General features: G+C 53.5%; 1 protein-coding gene across 1 annotated transcript in view; it reads left to right on the top strand.

The window, feature by feature from the left end:
* LOC108542368 (kinesin-like protein KIF19) overlaps window positions 1-13,642 on the top strand; it is a 28,168-nt gene extending 14,526 nt beyond the window's left edge. Inside the window, 6 exon segments of the mRNA XM_017892357.1 lie at window positions 1,113-1,307; window positions 8,274-8,368; window positions 8,370-8,415; window positions 9,318-9,440; window positions 11,203-11,353; window positions 13,542-13,642. Coding sequence (XP_017747846.1) covers window positions 1,113-1,307; window positions 8,274-8,368; window positions 8,370-8,415; window positions 9,318-9,440; window positions 11,203-11,353; window positions 13,542-13,642 — 711 coding nt within the window.
* The last annotated feature ends 1,021 nt before the right edge of the window (window positions 13,643-14,663 follow it).

Consider the following 14,663-nt stretch of genomic DNA (forward strand, 5'->3'; position numbering starts at 1 on the left):
TTTTTTTTTTTTTTTTTTTTTTTTTGAGAGGCAGTGTTGCTCTGTTGCCCAGGCTAGAGTGCAGTGGTGCATTCTTGGCTCATTGCAACCTCTGCCTCCCGGGTTCAAGCAATTCTCCTACCTCAGCCTTCTGAGTAGCTGGAATTACAGATGCATGCCACCACGCCCGGCTAATTTTTTTGTATTTTCAGTAGAGACGGGGTTTCATCATGTTGGCCAGGATGGTCTCAATCTCTTGACCTCGTGATCTACTCGTCTTGGCCTCCCACAGTGCTGGGATTACAGGTGTGAGCCTCTGCGCCCGGCCCGCTCTGTTCTTCAATAACAACAACTGTATCACTTTTCTCTCCATATATACTCTATAGTCCTGGCCTGAGGATAGTACACAGTAGGTGCCCGGCAGAGGCTCAATGGCATGATTTTTAAAGCTGCCTGCATGGCAAATGGGTTTCAGTCCATCAGCCAACTCCAGCAAATCAATACAACTGGCTGGAGTTCTGTACTGAAAAGGGTCCTGGGGCTGCTCTGGGCTCTGGAGAAGAGGTGGGTAATCCATTGGTGATGTCTGCCACGGGTAGAAGAAGGAGAGGGGGCAGTGCGAGTGTTAGTGTTAGGGATCTGCCATTTCTTTCAAGTCAACTCAATCAATCAGTTCTTTTTTTTTTTTTTTGAGATGGAGTCTGGCTCTGTCACTCAGGCTGGAGTACAATGGCGCGATCTCGGCTCACTGCAAGCTCCGCCTCCTGGGTTCACACCATTCTCCTGCCTCAGCCTCACCAGCAACTGGGACTACAGGTGCCCGCCACCACGCCCGGCTACTTTTTTTGTATTTTTAGTAGAGATAGGATTACCGTGTTAGCCAGGATGGTCTCGATCTCCTGACCTCCTGATCCACACACCTCGGCCTCCCAAAGTGCTGGGATTACAGGCGTGAGCCACCGCTCCCGGCAATCAATCAGTTCTTGCTGTATACCAGAAGTTGCTTCTATCTGACAGGGTCCTGCTGTAAGCATCCCGGCCACGGGGGCCCCACAGTTCCTTCTCTTGCCCAGGTGTTCCTCGAGGGCATATGTCGCCCCTGGCCTCCCGCCTGCCTCTGCCTCTGTCCTCAGATCATGCAGCTCCTCACCAAAGGCAACCGGCAGCACACACAGGAGCCCACGGCCACCAACAAGACATCGTCCCATTCCCACGCCGTGCTGCAGGTCACGGTGCAACAGCGGAGCTGCAGCGCAGACCTGGCGGAGGAGGTGAATGCGGGGAAGCTCTTCATGGTGGACATGGCAGGCTCGGAGCGGGCATCCCAGGTTCCAGTCCCTCTTGGTTTGTTTGTTTGTTTGTTGAGATGTGCTCTGTCATCCAGTCTGGAATGCAGTGGTATGATCATAGCTCACTGCAGCCTCGGATTCCCTGGCCCAAGTTGTCCTCCTGCCTCAGCCTCCGGAATAGCTGGGACCACAGGCGCATGCCACCATGCCCAGCTAAGTTTTAAAAAGTTTTAGGAGATATGGAGTCTCACTATGTTACCCAGGCTGGTCTCACACTCCTGGACTCAAGTGATCCTCCTGCCTCGGTCTCCCAAACTGCTGGGGTTACAGGCATGAGCTACTGCACTTGGCTGCTGCCAGTCACTCTGACATGCCTCCACCCTTTTCAAATCCATGGTAATTACTCACTTTGTGTCTGTCCCCCTTGAGGCTGTGAGCAGGACCTTGTCTGTCCTCCAGCCTCATCTTCAGCACCTAGAACAGTGCCTGGCCCAGAGGCGATGCTTGCTAGTTGCTTGGTGAGTGAATGAATCCTCGACAGGTGTGGGCGAGGCAGCCCACAGAGCCAGTGTTCACGGAGGGCGTCCTGCCTGCCGGGCCCTTCCTGGACACTCGAGACAAAGACGGACAGCACCCAGACTCGCCCTCCAGGAGTGCAGAGCCCCCCAGGGAGACAGACGTGTGAGCAGAGAATGATGGCACAGGGAGGCACATGCTTTAAGATTCCGGGTGCACAGAGGCCACAGGAGCCCAGAGGAGGAACGGGGTGGAGGTGGTGGGTGTCAGGGTCATTAGGAGATTGAGGGTACAAGAAAGAATGTTCCGGTTGTGGGGAAGGTGTGTGCAGAGCTGGTGGGAGGATGGTGACATTCACCATGGTGTGAGGTGGCTGCAGGCCCAGCTCATCGCCACTGCTGGGGACCAGCGCCGACCCCCTCCCCTAAGCCCTGGCTCATCTGTCATTGGTCACACCTGTCGCAGAGGGTGGGCGTTGTGCTCACTGTCTGTTGCCCCCATGGCCTGAGCATTTCTCAAGGGATGGACCCAGCTAGGGCCAAGGACAGAGAAGTGGCTGGATGAAGGTGGTGTCAGGATAAAAAGGACATTATCAAGAAGTGACATTTTCAGCTGGGCGCAGTGGCTCACACCTGTAATCCCAGCACTTTGGGAGGCTGAGGCAGGTGGATCATTTGAGATCAGGAGTTTGAGACCAGCCTGGCCAACATGGCCAGATCCCGTCTCTACTAAAAATACAAAAATCAGTGGGGTGTGGTGGCACACACCTGTAACCCCTGATACCCGGGAGGCTGAGGCAGGAGAATTGTTTGAACTGGGAGGCAGAGGTTGCGGTAAGCCAAGATTGCACCACTGCATTCCAGCCTGGGCAACGAGAGCAAAACTCCATTTCAAAAAAAAGAAAAAAAAGAAGTGACATGTCCATGCCCCTTTAACACACCAGGCACTTAACATCTAGTCGTTGGTGCAGAACCAGGCGGTGGCCCCGTGCCTGTTTCCCGACGCAGAGGCTGTGACTCAGGGGCGATGTCACTCACTGTGCACAATGATATGGAGTGGTGGGAGGACCCGAGCTTTGAACCTGGGGAAGCCTGGCCCCAAACCTCGCCTCCCGCAGCTGTGATATTTATCCTCCAGTGTTCGCACAAAGCACTTTGTCTCGCTGGCGTTTGAGTGACTGCTGAGTTGTTTTGCTCATTCGGTCACTTCCTGCACGGCGCCTGGCCCTTCCCCTGGTGCTGGGGCTGCTGAAACCAGCCGGGCCAGGGGTCCAGCCTCCGGCTGCTCTAAGATAGAGAGAATTAGTAGGAAACTTGAGGTGCAGTGAGCCCAGCGGATCAGGAGATGGCTGCCGTGGAAAAGATTGCCTGTTACTGATCCCGAGAGGATGGGGCAGGACACACCACAGGCCACACAGGGACACGCCAAGGTTGCTCAGGAGGGAGAGGAGGAGGGGGACATGGGTGAGAGCCCCAGGATAGTCAGGAGGGAGAGGAGGGGGATGTGGGAGAGAGCCCCAGGACGGTCAGGAGGGAGAGGAGGAGGGGGATGTGGGAGAGAGCCCCAGGACGGTCAGGAGGGAGAGGAGGAGGGGGATGTGGGAGAGAGCCCCAGGACGGTCAGGAGGCCGAGGAGGAGGGGGATGTGGGTGAGAGCCCCAGAATGGTAAGGAGGCCGAGGAGGAGGGGGACGTAGGGGAGAGCCTTCACGGTGGCTTTCGCAGGAAGGAGCAGGTGAGGCCGGGTGCACAGGCTTAGGGTTGGCTGTTTGGGTAATTTCAGCAGGTTCCAGGCCCTGGGGGCTGTCCCTGGTTATCTGGTAACTGGCCCTGGGTGACGAGGGCAGCCAGATGGTGGCCGAGTGTGAGAGCCCCACAGAGGAGGGGTGGGGGCGTGGGCTCTGGATCGGTTACTCTGTAGATGAAAGGTGTGCCCACAGGCGAGCCACCTACTGCCTCTAGGAACCGACTAGCCCTGGGAGGACCTGTCCCTCCAGGGTCGAGGCCCCAGATGTCAAAGCAGTAGTTTATAGGAAAGAAAAAGACAAAAAGACTCAGACAGGTGGGGGCGCAGACAAGTTTCCTACAGACACAGCTGAGTGTGAAGGCGGAAACAATACCCGGCCTGGGCAGGAGCGAGGAGGCCGGCCCGGCCTAGCTGGGCTTGGCTGTGTCCTCTGGAGACAAGCAGAGACTAGCCTCCTGGGGTTTGGCTCTGCAGGGGGCACCAGGCAGGGAGTCCAGACCTTGCATCCTCGTCCTGGCTCTGCTCCAAATTGCTATGTGTTTGGGAGGCCGAGGCCCCTCTCTGGGCCTTGATGTTTTAGCCATACATTCAGCGGCCAGGTGGGCTGCGTTTGGGGGTGCTTGGCTCTCACAGACTATTTTTACATAGAAAAGAACTCACAAATGAGTTTGCTCCAGAGCACAAGGTCTCCAAGAAAGTCCCCAACCCGGCTAGGTGCAGTGGCTCAAGCCTATAATCCCAGCATTTTGGAAGGCCGAAGTGGGCGGATCACTCAAGGTTAGGAGTTCGAGACCAGCCTGGCCAATAGGGTGAAATCCCATCTCTATTAAAAATACAAAAATTAGCTGCGTGTGTTGGTGGGCGACTGTAACCCCAGCTACTTCAGAGGCTGAGGCAGGAGAATTGCTTGAACCTGGGAGGTGGGGGTTGCAGTGAGCCGAGATTGCGCTACTGCACTCCAGCCTGGGCAACAGAGTGAGACTCTGTCTCAAAAAAAAAAAAGGCCCCAACACTGTGACACAGACTCGTGACCCCTGGGCTCTGGCTGGCGCTGGCAGCTGTGTCCTGCCCGGTTTGGCTCCCGCTTGACAGAAGTGACAGCTGGACGCTTGCTGCTCGCCTCCCCAGCCTAGCTCCGTGCTGGCCTCTTCCACACGTTATCCTAGGGCGGCCTCACCACAGCTCTGTGACACTGGGATTATTGCCCCTTTCGCCAAATAAAGAAGCTGAGATGTAGTCTGGGAGATTCGTCTGAGATAAGTAGTTGAAGGCAATTTCAAATCACACTCCCAGTGACTCTAAAACCCACACCCTAGAAAAGAAATGCTAGTAATTTTTTTTTTTTTTTTTTGAAACAGAGTCTCCCTCTGTCATCCAGGCTGGAGTGAAGTGGCACGATCTGGGCTCACTGCAGCCTCAACCTCCCACGCCTGGCTGATTTTAAATTTTTTTTTGTTTTGGGGAGATGGAGTTTCATTCTTGTTGCCCAGGCTGGAGTGCAATGGCACGGTCTCGGCTCACTGTGAACTCTGGCTCCTGGGTTCAAGCAATTCTCCTGCCTCGGCCTCCCTAATAGCTGGGATTACAGGCACCCACCACCATGCCCAGCTAATTTTTGTATTTTTAGTAGAGATGGGGTTTCACCCTGTTGGCCAGGCGGGTCTCGAACTCCTGACCTTGTGATCTGCCTGCCTCAGCCTCCCAGAGAACTGGGATTGCAGGCATGAGCCTCTGTGCCTGGCTAGTAATTATTTTTTCTGATTTCAAATGTGATATTACAGAAAGGGAAAGTGGGCCGGGCACGGTGGCTCACACCTGTAATCCCAGCACTTTGGGAGGCCAAGGCGGGTGGGTCACCTGAGGTCAGGAGTTCGAGACCAGCCTGGCCTGGCCAACATGGTGAAACCCCGTCTCTTCTAAAAATACAAACATTTGCTGGGTTGTGGTGGCGGATGCCTGTAATCCCGGCTACCGAGGAGGCTGAGGCAGGAGCATCACTTGAACCCAGGAGGTGGAGTTTGCAGTGAGCCGAGATTGCACCACTGCACTCCAGCCTGGGCGACAGAGCAAGACTCCATCTCAAAAAAAAAGGAAAAAATGATCCACTGCCACAGCAGCCGCACAAGGCGGGCATTTTCCCCAGCGCGGCTGCTTTCGGAGGCTTCCCCGTGTACGTGCATCGTCATTCATTTTGCACACAGTGCCGGGCGCAGTGGCTCACGCCTGTAATCCCAGCACTTTGGGAGGCTGAGGCGGGTGGATCACTTAAGGTCAGGAGTTCATGACAAGCCTGACCAACATGGCGAAACCCCGTCTCCACTAAAAATACAAAAATTAGCCAGGCGTGGTGGCGGGTGCCTGTAATCCCAGCTGCTGTGGAGGCTGAGGCAGGAGCATCGTTTGAACCTGGGAGGCAGAGGTTGCAGTGAGTCAAGATCGCACCACTGCATGCCAGTCTGGTGACAGAGCGAGACTCCTTCTCCAAAAAACAAAACAACAACAACAACAACAACAACAAAACACCATTCTGCACACAGCACCTTTGTGAACCAGGCACCTGCTGGTTTTCAGGACTCTGAGGACACAAGCCCAACAAGCGTGGCAGGTTCTGCCCTCCTGGAGCTTTCTTTCTTTCTTTTTCTTCTTCTTCTTTTTTTTTTTTTTTTGAGACGGAGTCTCACTCTGTCACCCAGGCTGGAGTGCACTGGCGTGATCTCGGTCACTGCAAGCTCCGCCTCCTGGGTTCACACCATTCTCCTGCCTCAGCCTCCCAAGTAGCTGGGACTACAGGCGCCCGCCACCATGCTCGGCTAATTTTTTTTGTATTTTTAGTAGAGATGGGGTTTCACCATGTTAGCCAGGATGGTCTCGATCTCCTGACCTCGTGATCCGCCCACCTCGGCCTCCCAAAGTGCTGGGATTACAGGTGTGAGCCACCGCGCCCGGCCGGCAGGTTCTGCCCTCCTGGAGCTTAATTCTGATGGGGAGCAGGTGGAAAATCAGTCACTCAACATATCTAAGAGTAAGTCCATCACTGAATTAAGTGATTTGAGGGAAGTAAACAGGATGATGTGATGAAGGGCAGTGACTGGGGGCTGCAGTCTCCCCTTTGGAGATGAGGTCAGTGTGCTCCCTGAGGAGGGGCCTGATGGATGAGGATGTTTCAGAGGGCTACTCCCCAGGCGAAGCACACACCCTTATTTTTATTATAAAATGGGTTGGAACGGGGCACAGGGGTTCACACCTGTAATCCCAGCCCTTTGGGAGGCCAAGGCAAGAAGATCACTTGAGCTCAGGAGTTCAAGACCAGCCTGGGCAACGTAGCAAGTCCCTATCTCTACAAAAAGTAAAAAAACTAGCTGGGCATGGTGGCACACGCCTGTAGTTCCGGCTGCTAAGGGAGCTGAGGTGGGAGGATCGTTTGAGCCCAGGAGGTCGAGGCAGCAGTGAGCCATAATCACACCACTATACTCCAGCCTGGGTGACAGAATGAGACTCTGTCAAAAAACAAACAGAATCCTGGAGCTGTTCTGCACAGACTTCCCTCTGATCTGTTTTTACTTTATTGATTGATTGATTGATTGATTTGGAGACAGAGTCTCACTCTGTCACCCAGGCTGGAGTGCAGTGGCATGATCTTGGTTCACTGCAACCTCTGATTCCTAGGTTCAAATGATTCTCCTGCCTCAGGTTCCTGAGTAGCTGAGATCATAGGTGCCCACTACTACGCCAGGCTATTTTTTTTTTTTTTTAGACAGAGTCTTGGTCTGTTGCCCAGGCTGGAGTGCAGTGGCACGATCTCGGCTCACTGCAACCTCCGCCTCCCAGGTTCAAGTGATTCTCCTGCCTCAGCCTCCTGAGTAGCTGGGACTACAGGCATGTGCCATGATGCCCGGCTAATTTTTGTATTTTTAGTAGAGACAGTGTTTCACTATATTGGCCAGGTTGGTCTCAAACTCCTGACCTCGTGATCTGCCCGCCTCAGCCTCCCAAAGTGCTGGGATTACAGGCACCCGCCACCGTGCCCAGCTTTTTTTTTATTTTTAGTAGAGATGGGGTTTCACCATGTTGGCCAGGCTGGTCTCGAACTCCTGACCTCAGGTGATCTGCCCGCCTCAGCCTCCAGCGATTACAGGCATGAGCCACTGCACTGGCCTGTGTTTACCTCATTTAGTGATGAGTATATTTTCTTTTCTTTCTTTCTTTTTTTTTTTTTTTGAGATGGAGTCTCGCTCTGTTGCCCAGGCTGTAGTGCAGTGGCGCGATCTCGGCTCATTTCAAGCTCCACCTCCCAGGTTCACGCTATTCTCCTGCCTCAGCCTCCCTAGTAGCTGGGACTAAGGCGCCCGCCACCACATCCAGCTAATTTTTTTGTAGTTTTAGTAGAGATGGGGGTTTCACCGTGTTAGCCAGGGTGGTCTCGATCTGCTGACCTCGTGATCCGCCCGCCTCGGCCTCCCAAAGTGCTGGGATTCCAGGCCCCGCCGAGTATCTTTTCAACACCTGCCGAGATCTCTGCATCGTGGCTTCAGTGGCTGTAGCGTAGTGCTCCTCCCACGGAATGCTCCATCCCCAGGGGGTTCATGAGTGTAATCAGTGCCTGAGAGCCCGAGCGCCTAGGGCTGGGGTAGGGTGGTGTTATTCCACCCTCTGGGCCTCAGTCCCCTCCCTGGGATGCCGGATGGGGCTTGGCGGGTAGGAAGGACTAAGACCTCCCCTCTCAGCCTGGCCCCTCGCTGCTCAGACACAGAACCGAGGCAAGAGGATGAAGGAGGGCGCGCACATCAACTGCTCGCTGGTGGCCCTGGGCAACTGCATCAACGCGCTCAGCGAGAAGGGCGCGGTAAGTGAACTTCTGGGACAGCAAGTTCATGCGCCTGCTGAAGGTGGGTGCTGCAGGTCCCGGAGGCTGGGCGCGGACCCTGCACTTTCAGGAGATACCAGCCAGGAGAGAGGCCAGACCTGGATGAGGGCCAGAAAACACGGTAGATGCCATCTCTAGTCACTGCCTGACTCCCCTGAAAGTATGGTCCTGCTTGTGCTTGCATACCCCTAGTGACAGGGAGCTCACCACCCATCTGCAGCTGCCTCCCCATCATGGAGGGCTCTGACCGTGAGAAAACTCCCCTTTATTCTGAGTTGAATGGCGGCACCTCCATTCCATAGCAAGGTGGGATACGAATTAACACATAGGTAAAACGCTAGGCCAGGTGCAGTGGCTCACACCTGTAATCCTAACACTTTGGGAGGCCAAGGTGGGTGGATCACCTGAGGTCAGGAGTTTGAGACCAGCCTGGCCAACATGGGGAAATCCTGTCTCTACTAAAAATACAAAAAATTAGTCAGGCATGGGATTACACACTGGTAATCCCAGCTACTCGGGAGGTTGAGGAAGGGGAATCGCCTGAAACCAGGAGACAGAGGTTGCAGTGAGCTGAGATGGCGCCACTGCACTCCAGCCTGGGTGATAGAGGGAGAGTCCATCTCAAAAACAAACAACAACAACAATAAAACGGCAAATAAATGTTTCTGTAAACTTGACCCCTTGGTCCAATCTGCTTTCGTCAGAGCTGAAGTCAGACGGGGTGAGCCTGGAACGGGTCCCACTTCATCCTCACGGTCACCTCCTTGAGGGCTGAACCCTGGGTTCTGGCAGCAGCTGCCCTTTCCAGAGCTTGGAGCTGGAATCTCACAAGTCCTGGTGACAGCTGGGGCAGGGCCAGCACCCCTGGGCAGGTGGGGCTCTGAGGCTCCCCTAACCCCTACTTGGCGGTTTCCCCCTGAACAGGATGCCCTGGGCGGGAATAGCCGCACGGTGATGATTGCCCACATCAGCCCAGCCAGCACCTGCTTTGAGGAGTCTCGGACCACACTGCTGTATGCCCACAGGGCCAAGAACATCAAGACCTGGGTAAGGCGCGGGTGTTTGGACTTCAGATTTCTAAGTGTGCAGTCAGTGGCATTAAGTACATTCACGTCTTTGTGCAACCATTACCACCACCAATTTCTAGAACTTTCTCGTCCTCCCAAACTGAAGCACCAGGCTTTTTTTTTTTTTTTTTTAGACAGGGTCTGGCTCTGTCATCCAAGCTGGAGTGCAGTGACACCATCACGGCTCACTGCAGCCTTGACCTCCTGGGCTCAAGCCATCCTCTCGCTTCAGCCTCCCAAGCAGCTGGGACTACAGGTGTACATCACCATGCCCGGCTAATTTTTCAATTTTTTGTAGAGACAGGATCTCCCTGTGTTGCTCAGGCTGGTCTTGAACTGCTGGGCTCAAGTGATCCTCCTGTCTCAGCCTCCCAAAATGCTGGGATTACAGGTGGATGAGCCACTGTGCCTGACCTCTGCACCCAGTAAACCATAACTCCTCACACCCCTCCCCAGCCACTGGTATCCTGCATTCTACCTTCCATCTCTATGAATTTGAGGACTTGAGGTACCTCATGTACGTGGGTTTTTTGTTTGTTTGTTTGTTTGTAGATGGAGTTTCACTCCGTCGCCCAGGCTTGAGTGCAGAGGCACGATCTCGGCTCACTGCAACCCCTACCTGCCAGGTTCAAGCAATTCTCCTGCCTCAGTCTCCCGGGTAGTTGGGACTACCGGTGTGTGCCACCATGCCTGGCTACTTTCTGTATTTTTAGTGGAGACAGGGTTGCACCATGCTGGCCAGGCTGGTCTCAAACTCCTGACCTCGTGATCTGCCTGCCTCAGCCTCCCAAAGTGCTGGGATTACAGGTGTGAGCCATCGTGCCTGGCTGTAGGTGTTTTTTTTTTTTTTTTTTTTTTTTTGAGATGGAGTCTCACTGTGTTGCCCAGGCTGGAGCGTGATGGCGCGATCTCAGCTCACTGCAACCTCTGCCTCTCGGGTTCAAGTGATTCTCCTGCCTCAGCCTCCCAAGTGGCTGGGACTACAGGCGTGTGCCACCATACCCAGCTAATTTTTTTATTTTTATTTTTTTTAGTGGAGACAGGGTTTCACTATGTTGGCCAGGCTGGTCTGAAACTCCTGACCTCAAGTGGTCTGCCCGCCTTGGCTTCCCAAAGTGCTGGGATTACAGGCATGAGCCACCACACCTGGCCGAGGACCTCACGTAGGCAGAATACACAGTATCTGTCCTTCTGGGACTGGCTTATTTAACTCAGCAGCATGTCCTTGAGGTCCATCCATCTTATAGCAACTCTCAGAATTCCTTTTTTTTTTTTTTCTTTCAGACAGAGTCTTGCTCTACTGCCCAGGCTGGAGTGCAGTGGTGCAATCATAGCTTACTGCAGCTTCAACCTCCTGGGCTCAAGTGATTTTCCTACCTGAACCTCCCGAGTAGCTGGGACCACAGGTATCAGCCACCACACCTGGCTAATTTTAAATTTTTTTGTAGAGATGGGGTCTTGCAAAAAAAAAAAAAAAAAAAAAGAGAGAGAGATGGGGTCTTGCTATGTTGCCCAGGCTGGTCACAAACTCCTGAGCTCAAGTGATCCTTCTGCCTTGGCCTCTCAAAGTGCTGAGATTACAGGTGTGAGCCACCATGTCTGACCAATTCCCTTCCGTTTTCAGGCTGAATAGCATTTAGTTGAATTTTATAACAAACGCATGTTTGCATTCTTTCAAACGCATCCTTCGTGGGGCATTTCCTGCCGGGTCTGACTTTGGCTGCGTGTCCTGCCCCCGCTAGGTGAAGCGCAACCTGCTGAACGTCTCCCACCGCATCGCGCAGTACACGGAGGTCATCTCCGACCTGCGCAGGGAGATCCAGCACCTTAAATCAAAAATTGAGAAGCAAGAAAAGAAGAAGAAAAGTGACGCCGGCATCCGGGACGCCCGAGGTGGGTAGGCCGAGCGGGGCGTGGCGCCCCCTGCAGGCGCAGCAGCACTGTCGCCCTCCCAGGGCTCCCAGGATATGTCCCTGTCCTGGTTATCCCTCCCTGTCTGAGAACCTGCTTCCAGAGAGCGCTTTGGTGGCCCCGCCCAGGCTTTAATTCCAACCTGGCCACTACCTCAATGTGTCCCTGACCCCGGGCTCTAATTCTTCCCTTGTAAATGGGGGTTGGATTCTTTTTTTTTTCTTTAGAGACAACGTTTCGCCCTATTGCCCAGGCTGGAGTGCAGTGATGCAATCATAGCTCAGTGCAGCCTCAACCTCCTGGGTTTAAGTGATCCTCCTGCTTCAGCCTCCTGAGTAGCTGGGACTAGAGGCATGTGCCACCACATCCAGCTCACTTTTTTTTTTTTTCTTTTTTTTTTTTTTTTTTTGAGACAGAGTCTCACTCTATTGCCCAGGCTGGAGTGTGGTAGCATGATTTTGGCTCACTGCAACCTCCGCCTCCTGGGTTCAAGTGATTCTCCTTCCTCGGCCTGCTGTTTAGCTGGGATTACAGGCACCTGCCACCATGCCCAGCTAATTTTTGTATTTTTAGTAGAGAAAGGGTTTCACCATGTTGGCCAGACTGGTCTGGAACTCCTGACCTCAAGTGATCCACCTGCCTCGCCCTCCCAACGTGCTGGGGTTACAGGCATGAACCACTGCACCTGGCCTGAAAACTTTGTTTTAATGACTGCAGTGATTCAGTCATCTGGATGCACCATAATTTATTTTGCCAACCCCAGATTGCTCGACATTTAAGGAAAAGGCAGCTCTTTCTTGACCACTGCCCTGAAGGTCATAGGAACAGACTGGACAAACTGTGCATGTCCAGGGTGGAGCCGTCTACTGGGGCAGGCAGGGAAAACCATTGATTAGCTGCTGGGCAACTATTAGGTAGGAACTTACTGTGGGAAACAGGAATGATTTTGCTCCATGGAGCTTCCATTCAACCAGGAAAGACAGATATGAAACATTTTTCACAAAATGTTACTTAATCATAGATGTGCCGAGCACTGTGAAGGAGAAGGTAGGGTGTCATCAGAGCAGGTGGCAGGTGGCCCAGAGCGAGGGTCTGGGAGTGTCTCACTGGGAAAGTGAGGTCTGAGCTGAGATGGTTGGTCTAGACTCAACACTATTTGGGTTCCTGAGACTCAAATCCGGGTAGCCTGACCCCAAGCCAGGCAAAGAGGGGGTTTAAATTCCTCTAAATCATCTATCCATTTATCCACAAGTCCAACCATCCATCTACCCATCCACCTATTTACACATCTACCTGCTCACCCATCCATCCATTTACCCTCTGTTCACCCATCTACCCATCCATCCATCCACCCATCCATCCTTACACCCATCCATTCATCCAGCCTCATCCATCCATCCATCCATCTACCCATCCATTCATCCATATCCATCCATCCATCCATCCACCCATCCATTCATCCATATCCATCCATCCATCCATCCATCCTCATCCATCCATCATCCATCCATCCATCCATCCATCCATCCATCTACCATGCATCTATCCATCCATCCATCCATCCATTCTTTCATACATCCACCCATCCCCAACCATTCATCTCCATCCATCCGCCTATTCATCCACTCATCCATCTATCCATCCATCATTCATCCATCCATCCATCTACCATGCATCTATCCATTCATCCATCCATTCTTCCATCATCCACCCATTCCCAGCCATTCATCTCCATCCATCCATCTACCCATTCATCTAGTCATCCATCTATCTATCCATCATCCATCCATCCACCATGCATCTATGCATCCATCCATTTTTCCATCCATCTACCCATCCTCAACCATACATCCTCATCCATCCACCCTGTATTCATCCACCCAACCACCCATCGTCCATCCATTATTTATCCATCCATTTATTTATCCATTCATCCCCAACCATTCATACTCATCTATCCATCTACCCTCCAGCCTCCATCCGTCCATCACTATCCATTCATTCTCTCTCCATCCATTCACCATCCACCACCCACCCATCCATCTCCATTCACTCATCCATCCATGAGCTTCTCTGTGAGCCAGACACCATCTTGGTGGGTGGGCATGGGGTTCAACCCTGACTTAGGTGGCACTGCTCCTGGTTCAGCCAGCTCCCTTCCTCCCCGCAGTTCCAATGCTGTCCCATGACACAGAGGAGGATAGCCACATACAGATGAACAAGATCTGGGCACAGCTCATCGGGGCCTTCAAGGAGCAGATGGAGATGTGACTCAGCCTGGTGGAGCTGAAGAACACCAACATCGAGCTGCACATGGACGTGTCCCGCCACCTGCTGACCATTCCAGAGCGAGTGTGCCCGCCGGCTCGGCCCCACCCGGACCCCAGCACTGTCCCTCCTAACAGGGCAGGGCTGGCCTGCCAGAGCAGAGAGGCTGCTGCCGGGAGCTCCTTTTGCTGTTGTCCAGCCACCCTCTGCTGCCTGCAGGTTCCTGTTCCTCCCCTGCTCACCTGCCCCTGTGGCTACGCTGGGCCAGGTAGGAGAGGCTTCCAGATTCCTTTCATCTCTCACACAGGCTGGAGTCCAGAGGCAGCCTGGTAGGTCAGCTAGGCCCAACCCCACTATGGGAGGGGATACTGTAGCGTAGAGGAGATGTGGGCTTGCCCCGTCCTATACCAGGGCTTTTCTCTCTGGACACTCACTCCCTGCTCAGACCCACTGAGCACAGAGTGGCCATGTGCAGAGACACTGGCCATGCGATTCCCATCCACACCAGGGTGCATCTGGAGGTGAAAGGGGGCTGTTAACATTACACTGGGCCGGCTAGGTGTGGTGGCTCACGCCTGTAATCCCAGCACTTTGGGAGGCCAAGGTGCATGGATCACCTGAGGTCAGGAGTTTGAGACCAGCCTGGCCAACATGGTGAAACCCCGTCTCTACTAAAAATACAAAAATTGGCCGGGCGCGGTGGCTCAAGCCTGTAATCCCAGCACTTTGGGAGGCCGAGACGGGCGGATCACAAGGTCAGGAGATCGAGACCATCCTGGCTAACACAGTGAAACCCCGTCTCTACTAAAAAAATACAAAAAACTAGCCGGGCGTGGTGGCGGGCGCCTGTAGTCCCAGCTACTTGGGAGGCTGAGGCAGGAGAATGGCGTAAACCTGGGAGGCGGAGCTTGCAGTGAGCTGAGATCCGGCCACTGCACTCCAGCCTGGGTGACAGAGCGAGACTCTGTCTCAAAAAAACAAAACAAAACAAAACAAAACAAAACAAAACAAAAAACACAAAAAT

The sequence above is a fragment of the Rhinopithecus bieti genome, unplaced genomic scaffold (assembly GCF_001698545.2).
Source record: "Rhinopithecus bieti isolate Rb0 unplaced genomic scaffold, ASM169854v2 scaffold_1017, whole genome shotgun sequence".
Classification (NCBI taxonomy): Eukaryota; Metazoa; Chordata; class Mammalia; order Primates; family Cercopithecidae; genus Rhinopithecus; species Rhinopithecus bieti.